This window comes from Perna viridis, chromosome 5 (genome assembly GCF_037379345.1).
Source record: "Perna viridis isolate PV_CMFRI_1.1 ecotype Kerala chromosome 5, ASM3737934v1, whole genome shotgun sequence".
NCBI classification, from domain to species: Eukaryota; Metazoa; Mollusca; class Bivalvia; order Mytilida; family Mytilidae; genus Perna; species Perna viridis.
Window position 1 is genome coordinate 13,274,667 of NC_142449.1, and position 17,977 is coordinate 13,292,643.

The following is a 17,977-nucleotide window of genomic DNA, read 5'->3' on the forward strand; positions in this document are numbered from 1 at the left end:
TTCCATATAAAATTATTGATACTAACGTTAACTTTTACTTTTAATTGAATTACATGCTCTCAATATTTTGCGCCAGCCTTTAGAAGTGAATTAAACAGATATCCAATTGGTTTTCTGGTTTAACTTGTTAAAAAGAACTAATTCTAAATCATGTCCATATTCATTTATGATATTGTTTACAAATATAATGTCACTATTACGTGACTGACCATCGAGTGTGATGTAATTATTTCAACATAAAATTTGTCATCTTATATCTGAAAATGACGACGGTTTTTAACCTTGCTTCCTCCATTTTCAGCACAAGAGACAATCACGTCTCTGTAAAATGCCGTTTTTTGTAAGCAGAAAATTCTTTGAAGTATTTGTGTTTAAATTAATTCCAAAATATTTAAGCGGAATAAGTGTACCCCTTATGGAACAGAAACTACTGAATGATGAAGTCTGGTGCTTAGAAAATCTAACAACTTACTTTAGCCAGTGTCAGATGTTTTTATAAATAGTTTCGGGTGTTTCTAGAAAAGCAGAGGACGCTTACCCTACCGGTGCACCTGGTCCATTCTCCCAGTTTTTAATGGAGTCCGAGTTGCTCATTTACTTTTGTTACTTTGTATGTATGATTTTAGTTACTTTATGTTCTTTGTTGTGTATGTCTGTTTTCCATGTCTGGTCTTTGTCCCTGGATTACATTCTTTTGATTACCGCTATAATCTTGATTACTCTTTCAGAAATCAGTAATGACGAGATATATTTTAAGGGTTTACTCGACAACTGGATATACCATAATGAAAGAAGATGATGGCATGTACATCCGGCATAGCCATTAACTTTACAAAACTGTCCAGAAATGAAGTCGGTGAATGTATGCACTTAAGAGTTTATTTTAGATTCTGTAGATAAGGAAACGATGATTACGAACGGCGATTCATGTGGAATACTACAAAACATAGCAAGCAAACTTGAAAAATAGGAATAATCAAGATTAATGACAGACGAAAATCTGTTTATAATGTTCATCTCAAAATATAACTGACAACAAACGATTAGAGAGACGTTCATGGTATCAGCTTATTTATAACAGTTAATATTGTATAATATTTTATTCTTTTCCATTGTTTTTGTTTAGAATCAGATGCAGTTTATGTAAAATTAAATACTGGAAAAAGATACTTGCAATTTCATTGAAAAAACTTCCGCTTGAGTCATCTGTCCACAGTCAAATCAAATTGGCAATGAGTTGTGTGCAATTGTATTAAGTTAAGATGTGTGAATAAAGACCGTTGTAAGGAATAGTGTAAAAAATGTAACAAATAAAAATATGTTCACAAAAATTTAGTTTTTATAGGCAGAAACATGTTAATTATCATGTAATTTATTTACCTTTGAGTACATTGTACATTAAGCACATATATGATATTCTCAATGCAACATAAAATAGATTAAGTACATCCAAGGAAGAACACTGGTTGGCGTAAAATCTAGACTTTATGTAATTGAAATGTACAATATCCTTCCTAAAGGTCCCAAGTGCCGTGAACCACGCTCCATAAATTGGAATTATAACTTTAAAGTTCTTATGGATGCCGTCGAGGACTATGCAAGAAAATGGATAAAACGAGAACAAGAAGACATTGATTCTCTGTCATAGTGGTTAATTAATTAAAAGGTCTTTAATTTTGAAACGAATGAAACTTTTACGTAGGTCAATGGGTGCAAAAGCTACATCAGTTTTCAAAGACCCCGATGTAGCAAAAACATTGTCTACTATACATGACAAATATGTTGTCGTACCAGCACACAAAGCCCAAAACAACATTGCTGTTGTCTGCAAAACGTTTTATATCCAATGTTTATTATCAGAGATAGACGTAGAAAATAATAGCAGTGATAAGACCTATACTGCTACCACTCTCTCCATAGAAGAGATTGTGGAAAACCATAAATCTGTGCTATCCTCTTTTGGTCTCTCTACCAAGGACGATGATTGTGATTTACCGTCTATGTACTGGATTCCTAAACTTCACAAGAATCCATACAAACAATGTTTCAAAGCTGGATCTGCAAATGTACCACCAAACCTCTTTCAAAACTTTTAACTTCTATACTCACAACTGTCAAAGAGGGTCTGCAGTCCTACCACAACACTTGTTACTCCCGTAGTGGTATTAATTCAATGTGGATCCTAAAAAATTCGAAAAATCTTTTGGATACAATCAGTTCAAGACTATAATCTGAATATAATAGCATTAAAACCTATGATTTTTCAACAGTGTATACTTCTATTCCCATTCTCAGTTAAAACCCGACTTAAAAACATTATACATCATTGTTTTTCCAAATCTTCCAAATATACAGAGGAAGATGTTTACAAAATGCTGGAATTTTTATTCGACAACATATTTGTCCAGCGTGGTGGACGTGCTTTTCAACAAACGGTCGGCATTCCAATGGGAACAAATTGTGCTCCTCTAATGGTTGACCTTTTCCTTCACCCTTATGAGGCTGACTTTATAGCTGATTTGCTCCGAAAGAAAGAATATCGTTTGGCTAGATCCTTTAATCTCAGTTTCCGCTATATAGATGACGTATTATTTTTAAACAATCCTAATTTCGGAGATTTGATACATCGCATCTACCCCAAAGAACTTGCGATAAAGGATACTACAGACACAGTAAGGTCAGCCTCATATCTTGACCTACACTTAGAAATCGATGGTAAAGGAAAACTATTGACCAAACTGTACGACAAATGTGATGCCTTTTCATTTAAAAAAAAACAAAAACAAAACAAAAACAAAACAAAAACAAAATTATTATAATAATTGTCATGAGAAAAACATTTGCCTGAACACTTGAGTTGCAATGGCTCGAATGATAGAAACCTCGTACCTTACAATAACTTTCCAATTCAAACAGGCACGAAAAAGTCGTGCGTGTTTTAACTAATCAAAACATCTTATCACCTATTTATAGCACACACGTGTCAATGTTTACCAACAACTAATATTCGATTCATTATATACCATTAATAAATATATCAGTGTTATGTTGCTACAAGATTGAAGTCATCACTACAGAAGTTTTATGGTCGGCATCATGAACTCGTGGATCGTTATTGTGTATCCATCTGTATCATGAAACCTGATTTATTCAATGGGTCATAGTTTTCCTTTCCTCGTTTGTCTACCCCGGACTTGACTTTTTATGAGCAACTCGGTGGGTGTTTCTAGAAAAGTTTCTAGGTAAGTGGGACGCTTACCCTACTGGTGCACCTGGTCAATGATCCCAGTTTTTAGTGGAATCAGTGTTGCTCATTTGCTTTTGTTACTTTGTATGTATGATTTTAGTTATTTCATGTTCTTTGTTGTGTATGTCTGTATTCCATGTCTGGTCTTTGTCCCTGGATTGCATTCTTTTGATTACCTCTATAACCTTGGTTTCCTTGATTATTCTTACCACAAACATGTTCTTGTATTTGCTTAGTTTAATTTTCGGATTTAAATAATGCTATTCATTTTCTTTGGTTAAAAGTATTTATAGGTTTAACCGGTTAAATATCATATTGTTGAGGTTCCATAAATTTCATAAATTTTTAGCATCTTATACACTAAGAAATATGTGTTTGACCTCCTTTTGACATAAGTATGGTTAATGTTTTAATAACGTTGTTCTGAAATGCTTGCTGTTGGATTGGTCCTGGTATCCAGTATTCGAACAAAGGAGAAAAATTAGTTCACATTTACCATTGTGACGCTTTTAAAAACATAGATCTGAAGTTTCCATTGTAGTCAACGTTTCCGCACAACAATTCAAATCAAATTATACCAATCATATCAATATTGCAAAGGATATCGAACGATAAGGCTCATATTTGGCCCCTGTATAACTGGAAATAAGAAATTTGATATGGAAAACATTTTTTCCCTCCTTTTAGAATGTTAAGTAAGTTATTTAGCATGTTTTACCACATTAAGTACCGTAGTTTTCTGCTTCCACAAAACTGAAATTTAATGCAATTTCAAAACTTGAAAACCATAATGAAAAATAACCATCAATTAAACAATGCATATCACATTTTTGTCATTTACTTATTTTCAATTCGTAAACTAGGGACCAAATATTGCCCTAATTGTACCTCGTCCTTTCGGTATTCTGTGTTCACGTGTCAAGAAATAAACTCTTTTGAACAGTATTAGAACGAAATGATAATGCAGATTGATAGTACACACGAAGTTCTCATAACCAATATATCGAAATAAAGCCAAATTCAGCAAATGACATTCGAGTGATTTTCTCGTGAATTTAATTTCAGATGAGTTCTATGATTGATTGATTGATTGTTGGGGTTTAACGTCCGAGCAGCAATATTTCAGCTATATTCAGACGATGAACATGAAATGACGATGACGATAAGTTCGGGCAATTTAGCCTCCTGTGGCGGAGCGCAAAGGTTCCTACTCCTATCGAATACCACAGCATGGTTCTTTAACGTGCTAGAAACGTGGCATCTTTCCCAACACGGTGTACCACTATGGTTTGCAGTCAGGTTTTCCGTATTATAGCCTGACAATCCCAGCATGTAACACGCCAGGGGTACCCCATTCCACAATCTGGGGCATACATCCCAGTTGCTCTGTGGGCAGAGTGCCTAGCCCCCGGGTTTCTGAGCACTATTTAGTCACCTTTTACGACAAGCTTAGCGGTGCTGCATGCCTAATCTTTTATCACCCGGACCTGCACGGGGCCAGATGAGTTCTATGTTCATATTTCACATAAAATTAACTTGAAGCTTTATATCCATGAATTTAATATGATTTCTGTCACAACTCCAGTAAAATCATGTGAAATAATCTTTCTCGTGTATACAGCTTGCAAAACATAGAATTACACCATCTTATGAGCAACTGGTTAGGTGTTTGTAGAAAACAAGATGATGCACCTGGTCCATAGAGGATCACTACTTGCTTTTCTTCGTGTGTGTACTTCTAGTTATTTTGAATTAAGATGTTATGTTTGCTTGATATTGTCTTAGCCCCCAGATTATGAAGATATGATTATTATAGTGATTGTATAATCCACCATCTGTCGAGAAGACTTCCTGTTTACTATGAAATTAAAAAATTAATTTAACATCAATTATTTCACTGTATCATTTGGTTCTTTGAAGGACAAATGAGATATCAATAATCTTGGAAAAAAAGTGTAGTGAAGTGCTGGAAGTAATTACAATTCTGATGAATGCTGTTCCTTTTGCTTCACTGGGGATGATTAATGTCTTTAATATGTTCTAATCGTAACAGTCGGAAAGATAAATGACTTCCGTCATTCAATTCATTATCTCCCATGTGGTCCAAGTGTAAATGATAACGTATGACAAATACAACTTTCGGACTTATAATACAATGGACTCACCATGTAAATCTAAACAGGTGTCACCCGAGGAATATGTAATCTGTTTAGATACATTATATATTGTACACGATACAACAGAAATACAAGGAGTTGAAGTATTTAGTTAACAATTTGCATTATAACTATATGTCCATACAACAATCATAAAAAACACACACACTTAAAGTGATTCATGCAAATACTTTTAAACAACGTATTTTGGCTTAAAATTATGTCACCATCCTTAGAAAAAGTTCCTTAACATTAACATCACGTAAAACTTGAATGCAACATTTTTAATATTTGTAATTGCTTTGCAGTGGCGGGTTGAAAAATGTGGGGGTGGTTCCTAATGAACGTCATTAGACTTGATGTTTTGTAATACCACGTCAATGCAAAAACAACGATTTTTTACCGATGGTGTATTTACCATCATCATGCTGATAGTAATCTATATGACCACGTAAAGGCAAGTTTTGATTCCAATATAAAACCACACGGTTGATAAAGTAATAATTGATGTTGTCGTTAATATTTTCCATCACACCAAGACACCTACATTCACCAAAATCGTCTGATAAAAATTAGCAACAGTATCTGCAAAAGCAGTATTTTTTTAAGCCAACATATCTTTCTGTCCAAGAAGGTCCACTAACACTGACAATCAAAATTTATTTATGAGTCGGAATACAATCATGTTTCTGTAGAAATAAAGATTTGTATTGTCTAAAATCCTCGGTAAAAGTTACTAATGTTCATCACTGAGTTGATATTTACACGATTATGAAGATTAAGGTTTAGAATTAATGATTTTGTAAAAAAAAAGTAATGCTTCGAACATATGTCATCATGAGCGTTCTAAATTTGTTTGCAATGACCCAAACGAGGCTTTCTGAATTAACCTATTGAACAACTACAACTGCTATTGTCTTCTGACGTGTTTGAGACTGTGTTACTACGAGGCAATTGTGTATTATCGTCTTTCTGGGATACTGCATCATCTGGACTGTCTGTTTTGTTTTCCTTGTTTGGAGGATTCTTCTCCAGATGTTTCTCGGTTATAGACGTGAACATTTCTTCCACCTTTGCACCTGTCTTTGCACAAGTCTCAAAATATGAAGCACCCAATTCTTCTGTATAGCTCTATGAAATACAATACTTGATACTAGAAACATTAATTAAATGAACATTATTTTTTTATTATAAAATAGTAATAGAGATGGGTTTAAACCTGTAACAAACACTTTCAATTTCCCTTTCGTTTCATTGAAGATTTATTATCTATAAATCACATTGTACTATCAAAATGTTACAGGGGACGTACCTGAATGTCTTCTATGTTGATTTGTCTTTCTTTGTCGGTCTTGCATCCTACAACTGCGATGATTGGTTTGTTAAATGCGCAACGCTTTACTTCTTCACAGATTTCTTTGAAGGAAAGAAGGAACTTCTACAATACAGTGTTCAGAGACAGCTTAAAGACAGTAGCACTACAAAAGCTATTGATAAGTGTAAACTTAACGTAAAAACTTATGACTGATAAATTTTGAAAGCAATGTAGATAATTCCAATAATGGTTTATAATTCGTTTTCCCATTATTGTCTACTCATTTATTATCCCGTTTTCTTTAGTTAGATTAAATCGTTACCTGGTTCGATACATCATAACACACCAAAATAATGTCGTTTTCTGCATAGTAGTTGATAGAATGTCCTTCATATTCCCTTTTCCCATCGGCGTCTAACTAAAAAAAAAAATAAATGTAAATTTATTACAGAGCAATTAAAGCAAGGATAATATAATTTATGTGATTGTGCAGTATCAAGGAATAAAGTATTAGTCCTTTATATCATTATACTCGTATATGACTACTATTTTGTCAAATTAGGGCCACACTTTTTTAAGAGGTCCTACGTCCATGACCAGTCTAATTGGAAAAAGCGGTTGTAGATTTATACATTGAAATATACGACCTTATATCAGCAATGTTTATTATCTAATGTGACCGGTGTTTCATAACCAAAATAATCACTTTGAGATTTTCCTCGAATCTGTTATTTTTCCTTGAATATTTGATTTCCAGTTACTTGAGCGGTCGTGATTGCATGATTTGAACTGTCGTAGATTTTGAGATAAATCTCTATTTGAACTTTTTAGGACACCAGATCTAGGTGTTGTATTTCTAGAACCGCATGTCGTTTGAAAAAAAAATGCTTTTTCCCACAGTTCATGATTATATCACAGTTGCATTATAAACAAGTGGTTTTTAATGCTTTAATTGTTACATCTATATACTTTAATATGATTAATGAATTTTGCTTTCGTATTCATACATACCAATACCATCCAAATATCATCTCCATTGAATTTCACTTTTTTATGGTGCTGTTAAAAATAAATTTATGACAAGATAAAACATGTTGTGTTTGCTTGCCAATCAATAACGTACCTATAAACAGAACAAAGAGGTAAAGAGAGTATCGGAGAAGGAATTATATTTTAAATGTTGTGTACTACTTTCTTGATATCAGTATCCCAACTTGCTTCAGTGTGTGTGTTCGTGGATTTTTATGTTTTTTGTTAAGATTTCATGTATAGAAGAGCATGGTTTGCATATGATTTTCAAAAACATGTGATTTCGTGTATTTTTAATAGCACAAAAAAGTATTTTTACCATACTGGTCCTAAACATAAATTTCCATATATTTTAGAACATAAGAAGACATATGGTATTAGAGACAACAACATGCGTTTGTTATTGCATTTAGCATCTGTTCCTACCCTTGAATAAAGTATTTCAGTACATAAAAAGTGTTTTAACAAGAGACTTGGAATTCCAGGTATAAAGTGCTTAGACTGAAAGTTTTATTAGCTATGAAAGCATTTTGAGAAATATGACACTATATTCGTATCATTTTTACATCTTAGATTATATGGTACTTACTCGTTGCATGAATAAATCTTTATTGTATTCATCATTAAAGGTATCTTTCTGGGAAAAAAGTCAACGTCATGTATGATGTTAATTACGTTTTTATATTAAAAAAAATAAGTATATTCATATAATTAATTGAAACACGGTTTAATGGGGAGACGAAGGGATTCAAAACGGTTAATACCCACGTTGAATGACATAAGATGCAAGTCAAGCTTTTACTAAAACACCGTTAATTAATCTGGTTCCAATACATATAGTTGATCTGTAAATTGTGATGTAATATAATCTACTAATTTACGACCAACTTACGAGTATATGAAAATTTCAAGCCGAATGCTTTTTTCAACCAGTTCGTCGGGTCTTTTCTTTACAATATATCTATGAATGAACCCGGGGTTTGTTGAAAACAGATAGAGTCTGTGATATCAAGGCTATCTGAATACATGCCGGGAAACTTTTTTACAATATTGTCGTTCTAGTCGTTCTTGCAATGTTTTTTCGAGCTTTGACAAAGAAAATAAGATGTTTTATATAATAATTGTAATCGTAGGCTTGCTTTGGTGCACCACAATTATATCTATAATTCTCGTCCACGAAGTACTTTCAATTTACATATCGGTTAAAACATAACAAGTCCAAAACTTTCGTATTTGAACTCTATATATCCATTTTGTAGGGAAGTTATTGGGGGAATCGCAAACATGCATGCATAAAGTTTCCACCGTTCGGCCGTTTTAAAAAATAATCAAGGGAACCAAGATTCTTGCAGAAATCAAAAGAATGTAATCAAGGAACAAAGACCAGACATGGAAAACAGACATACACACAACAAAGAACAAAAATAACCAAAATAATACATACAAAGTAACAAAAGTAAATAAGCGACTCGGACTCCACTAAAAACTGGGAGCATGAACCAGGTGCACCGGTAGGTAAATGTCCTCTGCTTTTCTAGAAACATCCGCCAAGTTTCTTATAAAAAGTCAAGTCCGGGATAAATGAAAGGGAAAAAGAAACTATGATATGTTGAACAAATCAGTGTTCATGGTGCAAACGGCTGCACCGTAACGATCCACGAGTTCATGATGACGACCACAAAACTTATGAAGTGATGACTTCAATCTTGTAGCAACAAAACCCTGTTCCAGAAGCCTAATTGTAAGAAGTCTAGAGCGATACAAAAAGTATACGTAGTTTCGGCAAGCTCTGGAATAGCGTATGAATTGTGATATGAAAACTCCATACGCAATTGTTGAAGGGATGTTGCCACCGATGAAAGGAAAGTTGACCATATGGAATGAAAAGTCATCTTGTTTGTCGTAATATTTTGGTCAATATTTTTCCTTTACCATCGATCTCTAAGTGCAGGTCAAGATATGAGGTTGACTTCGCAGCTTCATTAGTATCATTTATCGCACGTTCTTTGGGTAGAGACGATGTATAAAATCCCCGAGACTAGGATTGTTTAACGATAATATGTCATCTACCAAGCAGAAACTGAGATTAAAGGATCTAGCTAAACGATGTTCCTTTTAAACAGATCAGCTATGAAGTCAGCCTCATAAGAGTGAATGAATATGCTAGCAAGTATAGGAGCACAATTTGTTTCCACTGGAATGCTGGCCGTTTGTTGAAAAACGCGTCCTCCACACTGGACAAATATGTCGTCGATCTAGAATTCCTGCATTTTGAAAACATCTTCTTCGCTCTATTTCGAAGATGATTTGGAATTATATTTTACGACGTATGAGAAATTTCTACCCAAAACTACATATTTGTATATTTTTACCGTCCTTTTTATTCGGAGTAACAACGATGTATAATGTTTTTGGAGTCAAGATTTTAACTGGGAATGGGGTATAGAAGTATAAGGAGTTGCAAAAATTATAGGTTTTAATGCTATTGTATTCTGATGACAATCTTAAACTGAGGGTTTCCAGAAGACCTTTCGGATTTTTTAGGATCAACATTGAGTTAATATCACAACGAGAGTAACAAGTTTTGTAGTAGGAGTGGAGACCCCCTTTGACAGCTGTGAGTATAGAATACATAGTTTCCCACTCTCTCTTCTTTGGAAATTGTTGTAGCAGTATAGGTCTTATTACTGCTATTATTTTCTATGTCTACCTCTGATAATAAGCATATGATGTAACATGTTTTGCAGTTAAAAACCATAATATTTTTGGTTTGTTGGAACGACATATTTGTCATGTATATTAGACATATTAGACAATGTTTTTGCTACATCAGGGTCTTTGAAATCGATGTAGCATTGACACTCATTGACCAACTTAAAACTTCCGTGCGTTTCAAAATTAAAGACCTCACAGCCTCTACCCACTCTGACGGAGTCAATGTCTTTTTGTTCTCGTTTTATAGTATGTGGGCTGAGATAAACCCCCCCCCCCCGTGCACTCCCCCCACCACTCATCAACCAAAATATGATTTTCAAGTACCCTTACACCTCCCATTTACGATTCTTTTTATCCCCCCCCAAAAAAAAAACAAGCATTTTCGTATTTTTGGCTACTTTGTATACCTCGTTGCAGCAAAAATCTATTTTCAAGTTTTTTTGTTTTTTTTTTTTTATTATACGAACTTCTTTTTTCTACAGAATGTAGTAAACTGACATATGTATGCACCATCATGTAATGTCTTAGGTTTACAATAGTACCAGGAAAGTTGCGGTAACTCTTAGGATTTTGCGGTAAAATGAAAAAAAGGTACCCCTACCCCGCCGAAAAATCGTTAAATTGATATATTTTTCAATGTCAAAACCCCTAGAGTATTAATGCTTCGGTAAAAAATGACTTATTTGGTATTTTCAATTTAGTATTATCATAATGTATACTTCTGGGGTCCTTTTGATGAATTTTGGCAATTTCCGTAGTCAGACTTTATAAAAAAAATGCAAAAATGGGATTTTCAGAATTTCTGAATTTCTTCTATATCACCCGTCATTTCCCTTTTTTCAAAATACAGTTGTTCGATCAAGCCTTTGTGTGATACAGTTCATTAACATAATGTCGTAGCTTCACAATGAGCTCAGGTTATAAATATTTGAACTTTTCTAAGTCAAGTTAGGTGAAAAATTGCCACCCCAACCCATGAATAAAAATGCCTCAACATGAACCCAGATGTTAATAATTAATATATAAACGGTGTACAATAGACATGTTGGGTACTGTTGTTTTAACTATCGATCAATTCAACATATATTCTCCTTTCAGGGGCGTATTTTTCAGTTTCAATGTGACAATAATGTGTTTTTCATAAAAAGGGGAATTTTCAGAATTTCAAGTTTAATTCCATTTCACCTATAATCGACATTTTTTCAAATACCGTACTTCAAAAAAGCTTTTGTGTATTCAAATACCATTATATAGTGTCGTAGCTTTGTAATGAGCCCAACTAATAAATATTTGAACTTTTCTAAGTCCAATTAGGTGAAAAATTGCCACCCCCACCCATCAAAAGAAAATGATCGTTTATAGCATACACGAACTGTACGCAATGTCTGTCTGGCATTTTTTACGAAGATCGTCTTGTATCAATCACATTGTCAAGCACAATTATGCTTTTATTGTTCCATAGACGACAAAATATTACAAAAAAAAGGGAAATTTAAGAATAAAACAGATTATCACGCATTTTAGCACGTAAATTGTATATTTTTGTTAAAATATCACGTTTTTACATGATTTGATTTTGTTTCCTATCATTATTTTTATACATACAAGGTTTCAAAGAGGCAACTACGATGAATGATTGGCATACATGTATCTAACACCATTTAAAAATGCAAATCTACCACATACGAATTCTGGGTTTTCCACAGACATTTTAGTGGGTATGGGGTACCATTCTTTCCCCTTTATGGCTTAGAATACGTGTAATTATATGCGATGCCTTGGATCATTAGATAGCTAAGATGCTACATAGATGTGTTTGTCTATGCAAAAGTTTGTTTGAAGTATGGTACTTGAGAAAAAATGCCAATAACCGTTGAAATGAAAGAAAATATGAAAATCCGAAAATACCCTTTTTGATGAAAAACTAATTATTGTCATATTGAAACTTAAAAAATAGGCGCCTGAAATGAGCAGGTATGTTGAATACATCGATCATTAAAATACTAGAACACAACATGTCTATTGTACACCGTTTACATGCCACAAATTAACATTTTAGTTCATGTTGAGGCATTTTTTATCATGGGTAGGGGTGGCAATTTTCCACCCATTTGAACTTGAAATAGTTCAAATATTTATTACTTGGGCTCGTTAGAAAGCTAAGACACTACTTAATTGTATTTGAATATACACAAGCTTGTTTGAAGTACGGCATTTGAAAGAGATTGCCAATTATAGGTGAATTAGGATAAAATATGAAATTCTGAAAATTCCCTATTTTATGAAAACTCACTATTCTCATATTAAAACTGAAAAATACCCCCTGAAAAGAACATATATGTTGAATACATCGATAATTAAAACAATAGTACCCAAAATGTCTTTTGTACACCATTTATTTATTAATTATTAACATTTTAGTTCATATTGAGGCATTTTTATCATGGGTAGGGGTGGAAGTTTTCCACCGAACTTGACTTGGAAAAGTTCAAATATTCATAACTTGAGCTCATTTTGAAACTAAGACATGATATTAATGAACCGTATCATATAAAAGCATGTTTAAACTACGGTATTCTGATAAAAGACGATATATCTGGTAATATAGTAGAAAATTCTTGAATTCTGAAAATTCCCATTTTTCCGATCTTATAGTAATGTCACCCCAAAAGGAAAATCTAAGCGCTTGAAATAATCAGATATGTTGGGAACATCATTTTGTTAATTATGAATGACCAAAATATGAGTTCTACAATGCCAGTATGCTGTGAATGAGAATTTTGTTTAATACTGAGACCAGTTTTCTAGGGGTAGGGTGATATTTTTAAAATTTTTTGAACATCCTTTCTTGAAAATTAGTTTTTCATGTTTTATTTATATAGAAAATTATCTACCGAATGATACCAAATTTGAGACGTTTTAGGTTAGTAATAACTTGTAGAGACGAATTTATGTGACTTTTGACCGAAAAATCGAAAAAGTCATTTTATGCATTTTTTGATAAATTCTGACTATGAAAATCGCCAAAATTCATCAAAAGAACCCCAGAAGTATAAACTGTAATAAAACTAAACAGAAAATATCAAATAAGTCATTATTTACTGAATCATTAATACTCTACGGGTTTTGACATTGAAAAATATGTCAATTTAAGCGATTTTTCGGCGGGGTAGGGATACATTTTTCGCATTTTACCGCAAAAACCTAAGTGTTACCACAACTTTCTTGGTACTATTGTAACTCTGAGACATTATGCTATACAATGATACCTGTATTTGTTTAGTTCATTCACACATGCTATCCAAATAAGGCTAAGGCTCTCAAACTATTAAGTCAACAATCTTGGCTTTTTGAGCCAGATGGGTACAAATATAGGAGTATACTGAAAAAAAATCCAAGAATACTCTTTGATGATTCGGCAATGGGAGGTATAAAGGTACCTAAAAATCAGCGTGAAGTTGATGTGTGGGGATGCACGGTGGACCCTCCCAGCCCATGGACTATTATCCATTATCTGTCGTAGTCCGCTACGGCATCAATTAAACTTTCCTTGAGGACAATCTTGATATGTAGGATTTTATTCTTGCAAAAAATGTCCGTGAATTTTTGTCTTTTTCTATCCAAAGAACACCATGTGATATTTTCAATTCATAAACATTGGTGGCGAGATAGTTTCAAATTAATAAATTGCTTTGTGGTGTCAAGTTCAAGATCAAATTCAAAATTTTCATTAAATAAGAGATGAATGGCGTATTTTATGGTGATTGTTGCCTTAATCTGATTTGTCGATTTCGGATGCTTTTTCTACTATTTCCAAGTTGTCTTCTGTGCCACAGTATGATATAAGGTTAGAAATGAATGATTTTGCCCTAATGTCAATATTTGTCATTAGTGTGTCTTCGTGTCGTTATTTGACTTTTTAGTTTATGAAGGAGTTTTATCGTTCTGTTACCGTATATTTTATAACTTATGTTATCGGGGCCTTTCAGAGCTTACTTGAAAGTGAGTTTACACTTGACCTTTTGGTGACGTCTGTAAGTATTTAGTATTTGATAGTCTCCAGTTCTACTTACTCTCGTGGTATTCAATATGGATCCTTACAAAATCGAAAGATCTTCTGGAAACCTTCGTTTCAAGATTTCAAGATTATTATCAGAATACAATAGCATTAAAATTTATTACTTTTTCTAACTCTTAATACTTCTATTCCCCATACTCAGTTGAAATCCCGACCTAAACACATTATACATCGTTGTACTCAAAAAGACATTTCAAATTTATGCAAGAGCTTCCCGTAACTCCGAAGACTTTTTTGTATCGCTGGACTTCTTACAATCAGGCTTATATTGCTACAAGATTGAAGACATCTTTACAGAAGTTTTATGGTCGTCATTATGAACTCGTTGATCATTACAGTGTATCCATCTGCACCATGAGAACCGATTTGTTCAATGTGTCACGGTTTTCCTGTCCTTTTTCGTCTATCCCCGAATTGACTTTATGAACAACTTGGAAGGGGGTGTTTCTAGAAAGCCGAGGGCTTGCCCTAACGCTGCACCTGTTCCAACCTCCCAGTTTTTAAAGGTATCTTTCTTGGAAAAAATAGCCCGAGTTGCTCATTTGCTTTTGTTGCTTTGTACGTGATACTTTGGTTATTTTATGTTCTTTGTTATGTGTGCCTGTTTCCCCGTCTAGCCTTGGATTCTGTACATTCTGTTGATTTCCGCTAGAATCTTGGTTCCCTTTATAACTCTTTTATTAAGGTTATATGAAGGTGCAATTGTTGCGTTTCATCATAATTTTTCCATTTTCAATTTTAAATGTGATTTTGCTGAGAAAGCAATGAAAAAAAAATATTCAAGTTTACTCATTTATGGAACCATGCTGTATGCTTAACTAATGGCATTTAATCGACAATACGCAGATTAATTGGCAATATGCGCTTCAATTGACAATTTGCACGCAAAATTCGAATGTCTGAATTAAAAAAAATATATCACGTCGCTTGATTTTAAGAAGAAAAAAAAATCAGGATATTTTACAATCTCACGGGGTCATCTGACCACTCCAATCGACAATTATTTTTGCACCGGACTTGTCTTGCTTTACGTAAAGAATAGTTATAAACAAGAGTTTTTTTATTTGTAACTGAAAAACATTAAGCTCACCAAGTAACGTTGTACTAAACTTGTTTTCCCACAGCCCTCTGCGCCTACTACCAACCATTTTATGCTTAAAATACATTCATAAATATATAATAATGTATCCTCCAATAAATATTAAATTAGATTTAATACAAATTGGGAATTTCTGTATTGCATATAAATGATTTGTACAAACCAGATACACATATTTTGTCAACAGTCATCAAATTAACACAAGAAATATAGAAATACAATAACAGTTAACAAGAACTCATTAATGTAATTATAATTACCGATATAAAAGCTAGTATTTCAAAACATGTTCTTTTAAGTGTATCAATTAATTCTTAATATTAGATATACATACCAATTCCTATACAGTTTTCTAAATTTTGCCATGGCATTGTTGATACGCACTACGGGTCAATATCCAGGTTGTTTGAATGTTGCCATGATGGAACACATTATTGATCGGTATTTACTTTTCGTAGGTTTAAAGGGACATTAACTGGTGGTCATTCATCTCACCCACAATGACACACTCTGTTTGGTTTCTTCTGGTCGATAAAACTTTAACATGTTTTTAAATAGCTGTCTTTGTACGAATCATGCAAAATCTGAAAAATGTGATACATCCCAAAAAAAGGCTACCTATTTATTTTTGTAATCATGTTGTTTTATGGAACTATATTATGAAATGTGTACTTATTCATTCAAGTCTGCCTGCTCTTAGGAGATAATCAACATTGAAAATCCAATAGATTCTATTGTATTTGAGTGTCATTCACAGACTTATTTCCCTTAATTTTGAATTATACAATGCATTCTATACAATTTTTATCTCCTATGAGCACAGGTTATATGAAAAACCAAATGTTATTTTTTGTTTACTAAAGCATTTTAAACAAAATATCAAAAATAAAAATATGTAGGCTTTCCAACCATGTATCACAATTTGCATGATTCTTAGCTGGAGTGCTACTTCATTTTAAATTAACCTATTGATTTAAACAATTGACAACTGTATTGGTAGAAAGGTACTATTTTTCATTATTTTAGGTTAAATACTTCCGGACACTGTGGTTGGACAAATTGTGCTGATATCCAAAATGTTTTATTAATTCCAAGCTCTAACATTATTATACTTTAAAAAAAATTGCATTATATTTTTTGAAAACCATTTTATATAAATATTATCATTTTTTAAAATGTATGTGCCATTCGCAGAAAAAGGGGGAACTTTAACCCTAAACAACGTCTGCTTTTGCCCCGTGCAGATCTGGGTGTCAAAAGAATATGCCTGGAGCAGCGACATGGAAAACAGACACACACAACAAAGAACATGAAGTAACTAAAATCATACATACAAGTAACAAAAGCAAATGAGCAACTCGGACTCCACTAAAAACTGGGAGCATGGACCATGTGCACCGGTAGGGTAAGCGTCCTCTGCTTTTCTAGAAACACCCGCCGAGTTGCTCATAAAAAGTCAAGTCCGGGGTAGACAAATGACGAAAGGAAAACTATGACACGTTGGATAAATCAATTTTCATGGCGCAGATGGATACACCATAACGATCCACGAGTTCATGTTGACGACCATAAAACTTTTGTAGTGATGACTTCAATCTTCAGTTGTAGCAACATAACCCTGTTCCAGAAGCCTATTTGTTAGAATATAAAAAGTCTGCGTAGTTTCGGCAAGCTCTGGCATAACGTATGAGTTGTGATATGAACACTCCATATGCAGGTACTGAAGGGATGTCGCCACAGATGAAAGGAAAGTTGACAATTCTGAATGAAAAGTCATCACGTTTGTCGTAAAGTTTGGTCAATAGTTTTCCTTTACCATCGATTTCTAAGTGTCAAGATATGAGGCTGACTTCACAGTGTCTGTAGTATCCTTGATCTCAAGTTCTTTGTGGTAGATGCGATGTATCTAATCCCCGAAATTTGGATTGTTTAAAGATAATACGTCATCTATATAGCGGAACATGAGATTAAAGGATTTAGCCAAACGATATTCTTTCTTTCGGATCAGATAGCTATAAAGCCAGCCTCATAAGAGTGAAGGAATGGGTCAGTAGGTAGAGGAGCACAATTTGTTCCCATTGGAATGCCGACCGTTTGTTGAAAAACGCGTCCACCACACTGGACAAATATGTTGTCAATCAAAAATTCCAGCATTTTGTAAACATCTTCCTCTGTATATTGAGAAGACGATTTGGAATTATTTCTTACAAAGTATGAGGAATCTCAACCAATAACTGTATATTTGTATCTTAGTGTACCATCTTTTTTTTAAAAAAACAACGATGTATAATGTTTTTAAGTCGGAATTTAACTATGGGGAATAGAAGTATACAATGTT

General features: G+C 33.5%; 1 protein-coding gene across 2 annotated transcripts; it reads right to left on the reverse strand.

Annotated features, from left to right (window-relative positions):
• Positions 1–5,493: 5,493 nt before the first annotated feature.
• On the reverse strand, positions 5,494–16,136 carry LOC148616101 (ras-related protein Rab-21-like). Of its 2 annotated transcripts, none has more exons than XM_088582798.1 (7): positions 15,974–16,136; positions 15,631–15,694; positions 8,337–8,384; positions 7,730–7,777; positions 7,041–7,136; positions 6,716–6,841; positions 5,494–6,534 (listed from the first exon to the last, which is right to left on the reverse strand). In XM_088582798.1, the coding sequence occupies exons 1-7, from the start codon at positions 16,003–16,005 to the stop codon at positions 6,289–6,291; spliced, it is 660 nt and encodes a 219-aa protein (XP_088438924.1). In that variant the 5' UTR covers positions 16,006–16,136; the 3' UTR covers positions 5,494–6,288. The 2 variants fall into 2 exon arrangements, with proteins under 2 accessions (XP_088438924.1, XP_088438925.1); XM_088582799.1 differs by having other exon boundaries at positions 8,337–8,380; positions 15,974–16,113.
• Positions 16,137–17,977: the final 1,841 nt, after the last annotated feature.

Coding starts and splice junctions, on each gene's coding strand:
- LOC148616101 (XM_088582798.1), bottom strand. CDS start 16,005: ATGGCAAAATTTAGAAAACTGTATAGGAATTG. Junction 15,695..15,973: donor AGAAAACTGTATAGGAATTG/GTATGTATATCT, acceptor ATGTATTTTAAG/CATAAAATGGTTGGTAGTAG. Junction 6,842..7,040: donor GTTATGATGTATCGAACCAG/GTAACGATTTAA, acceptor ACTGTATTGTAG/AAGTTCCTTCTTTCCTTCAA.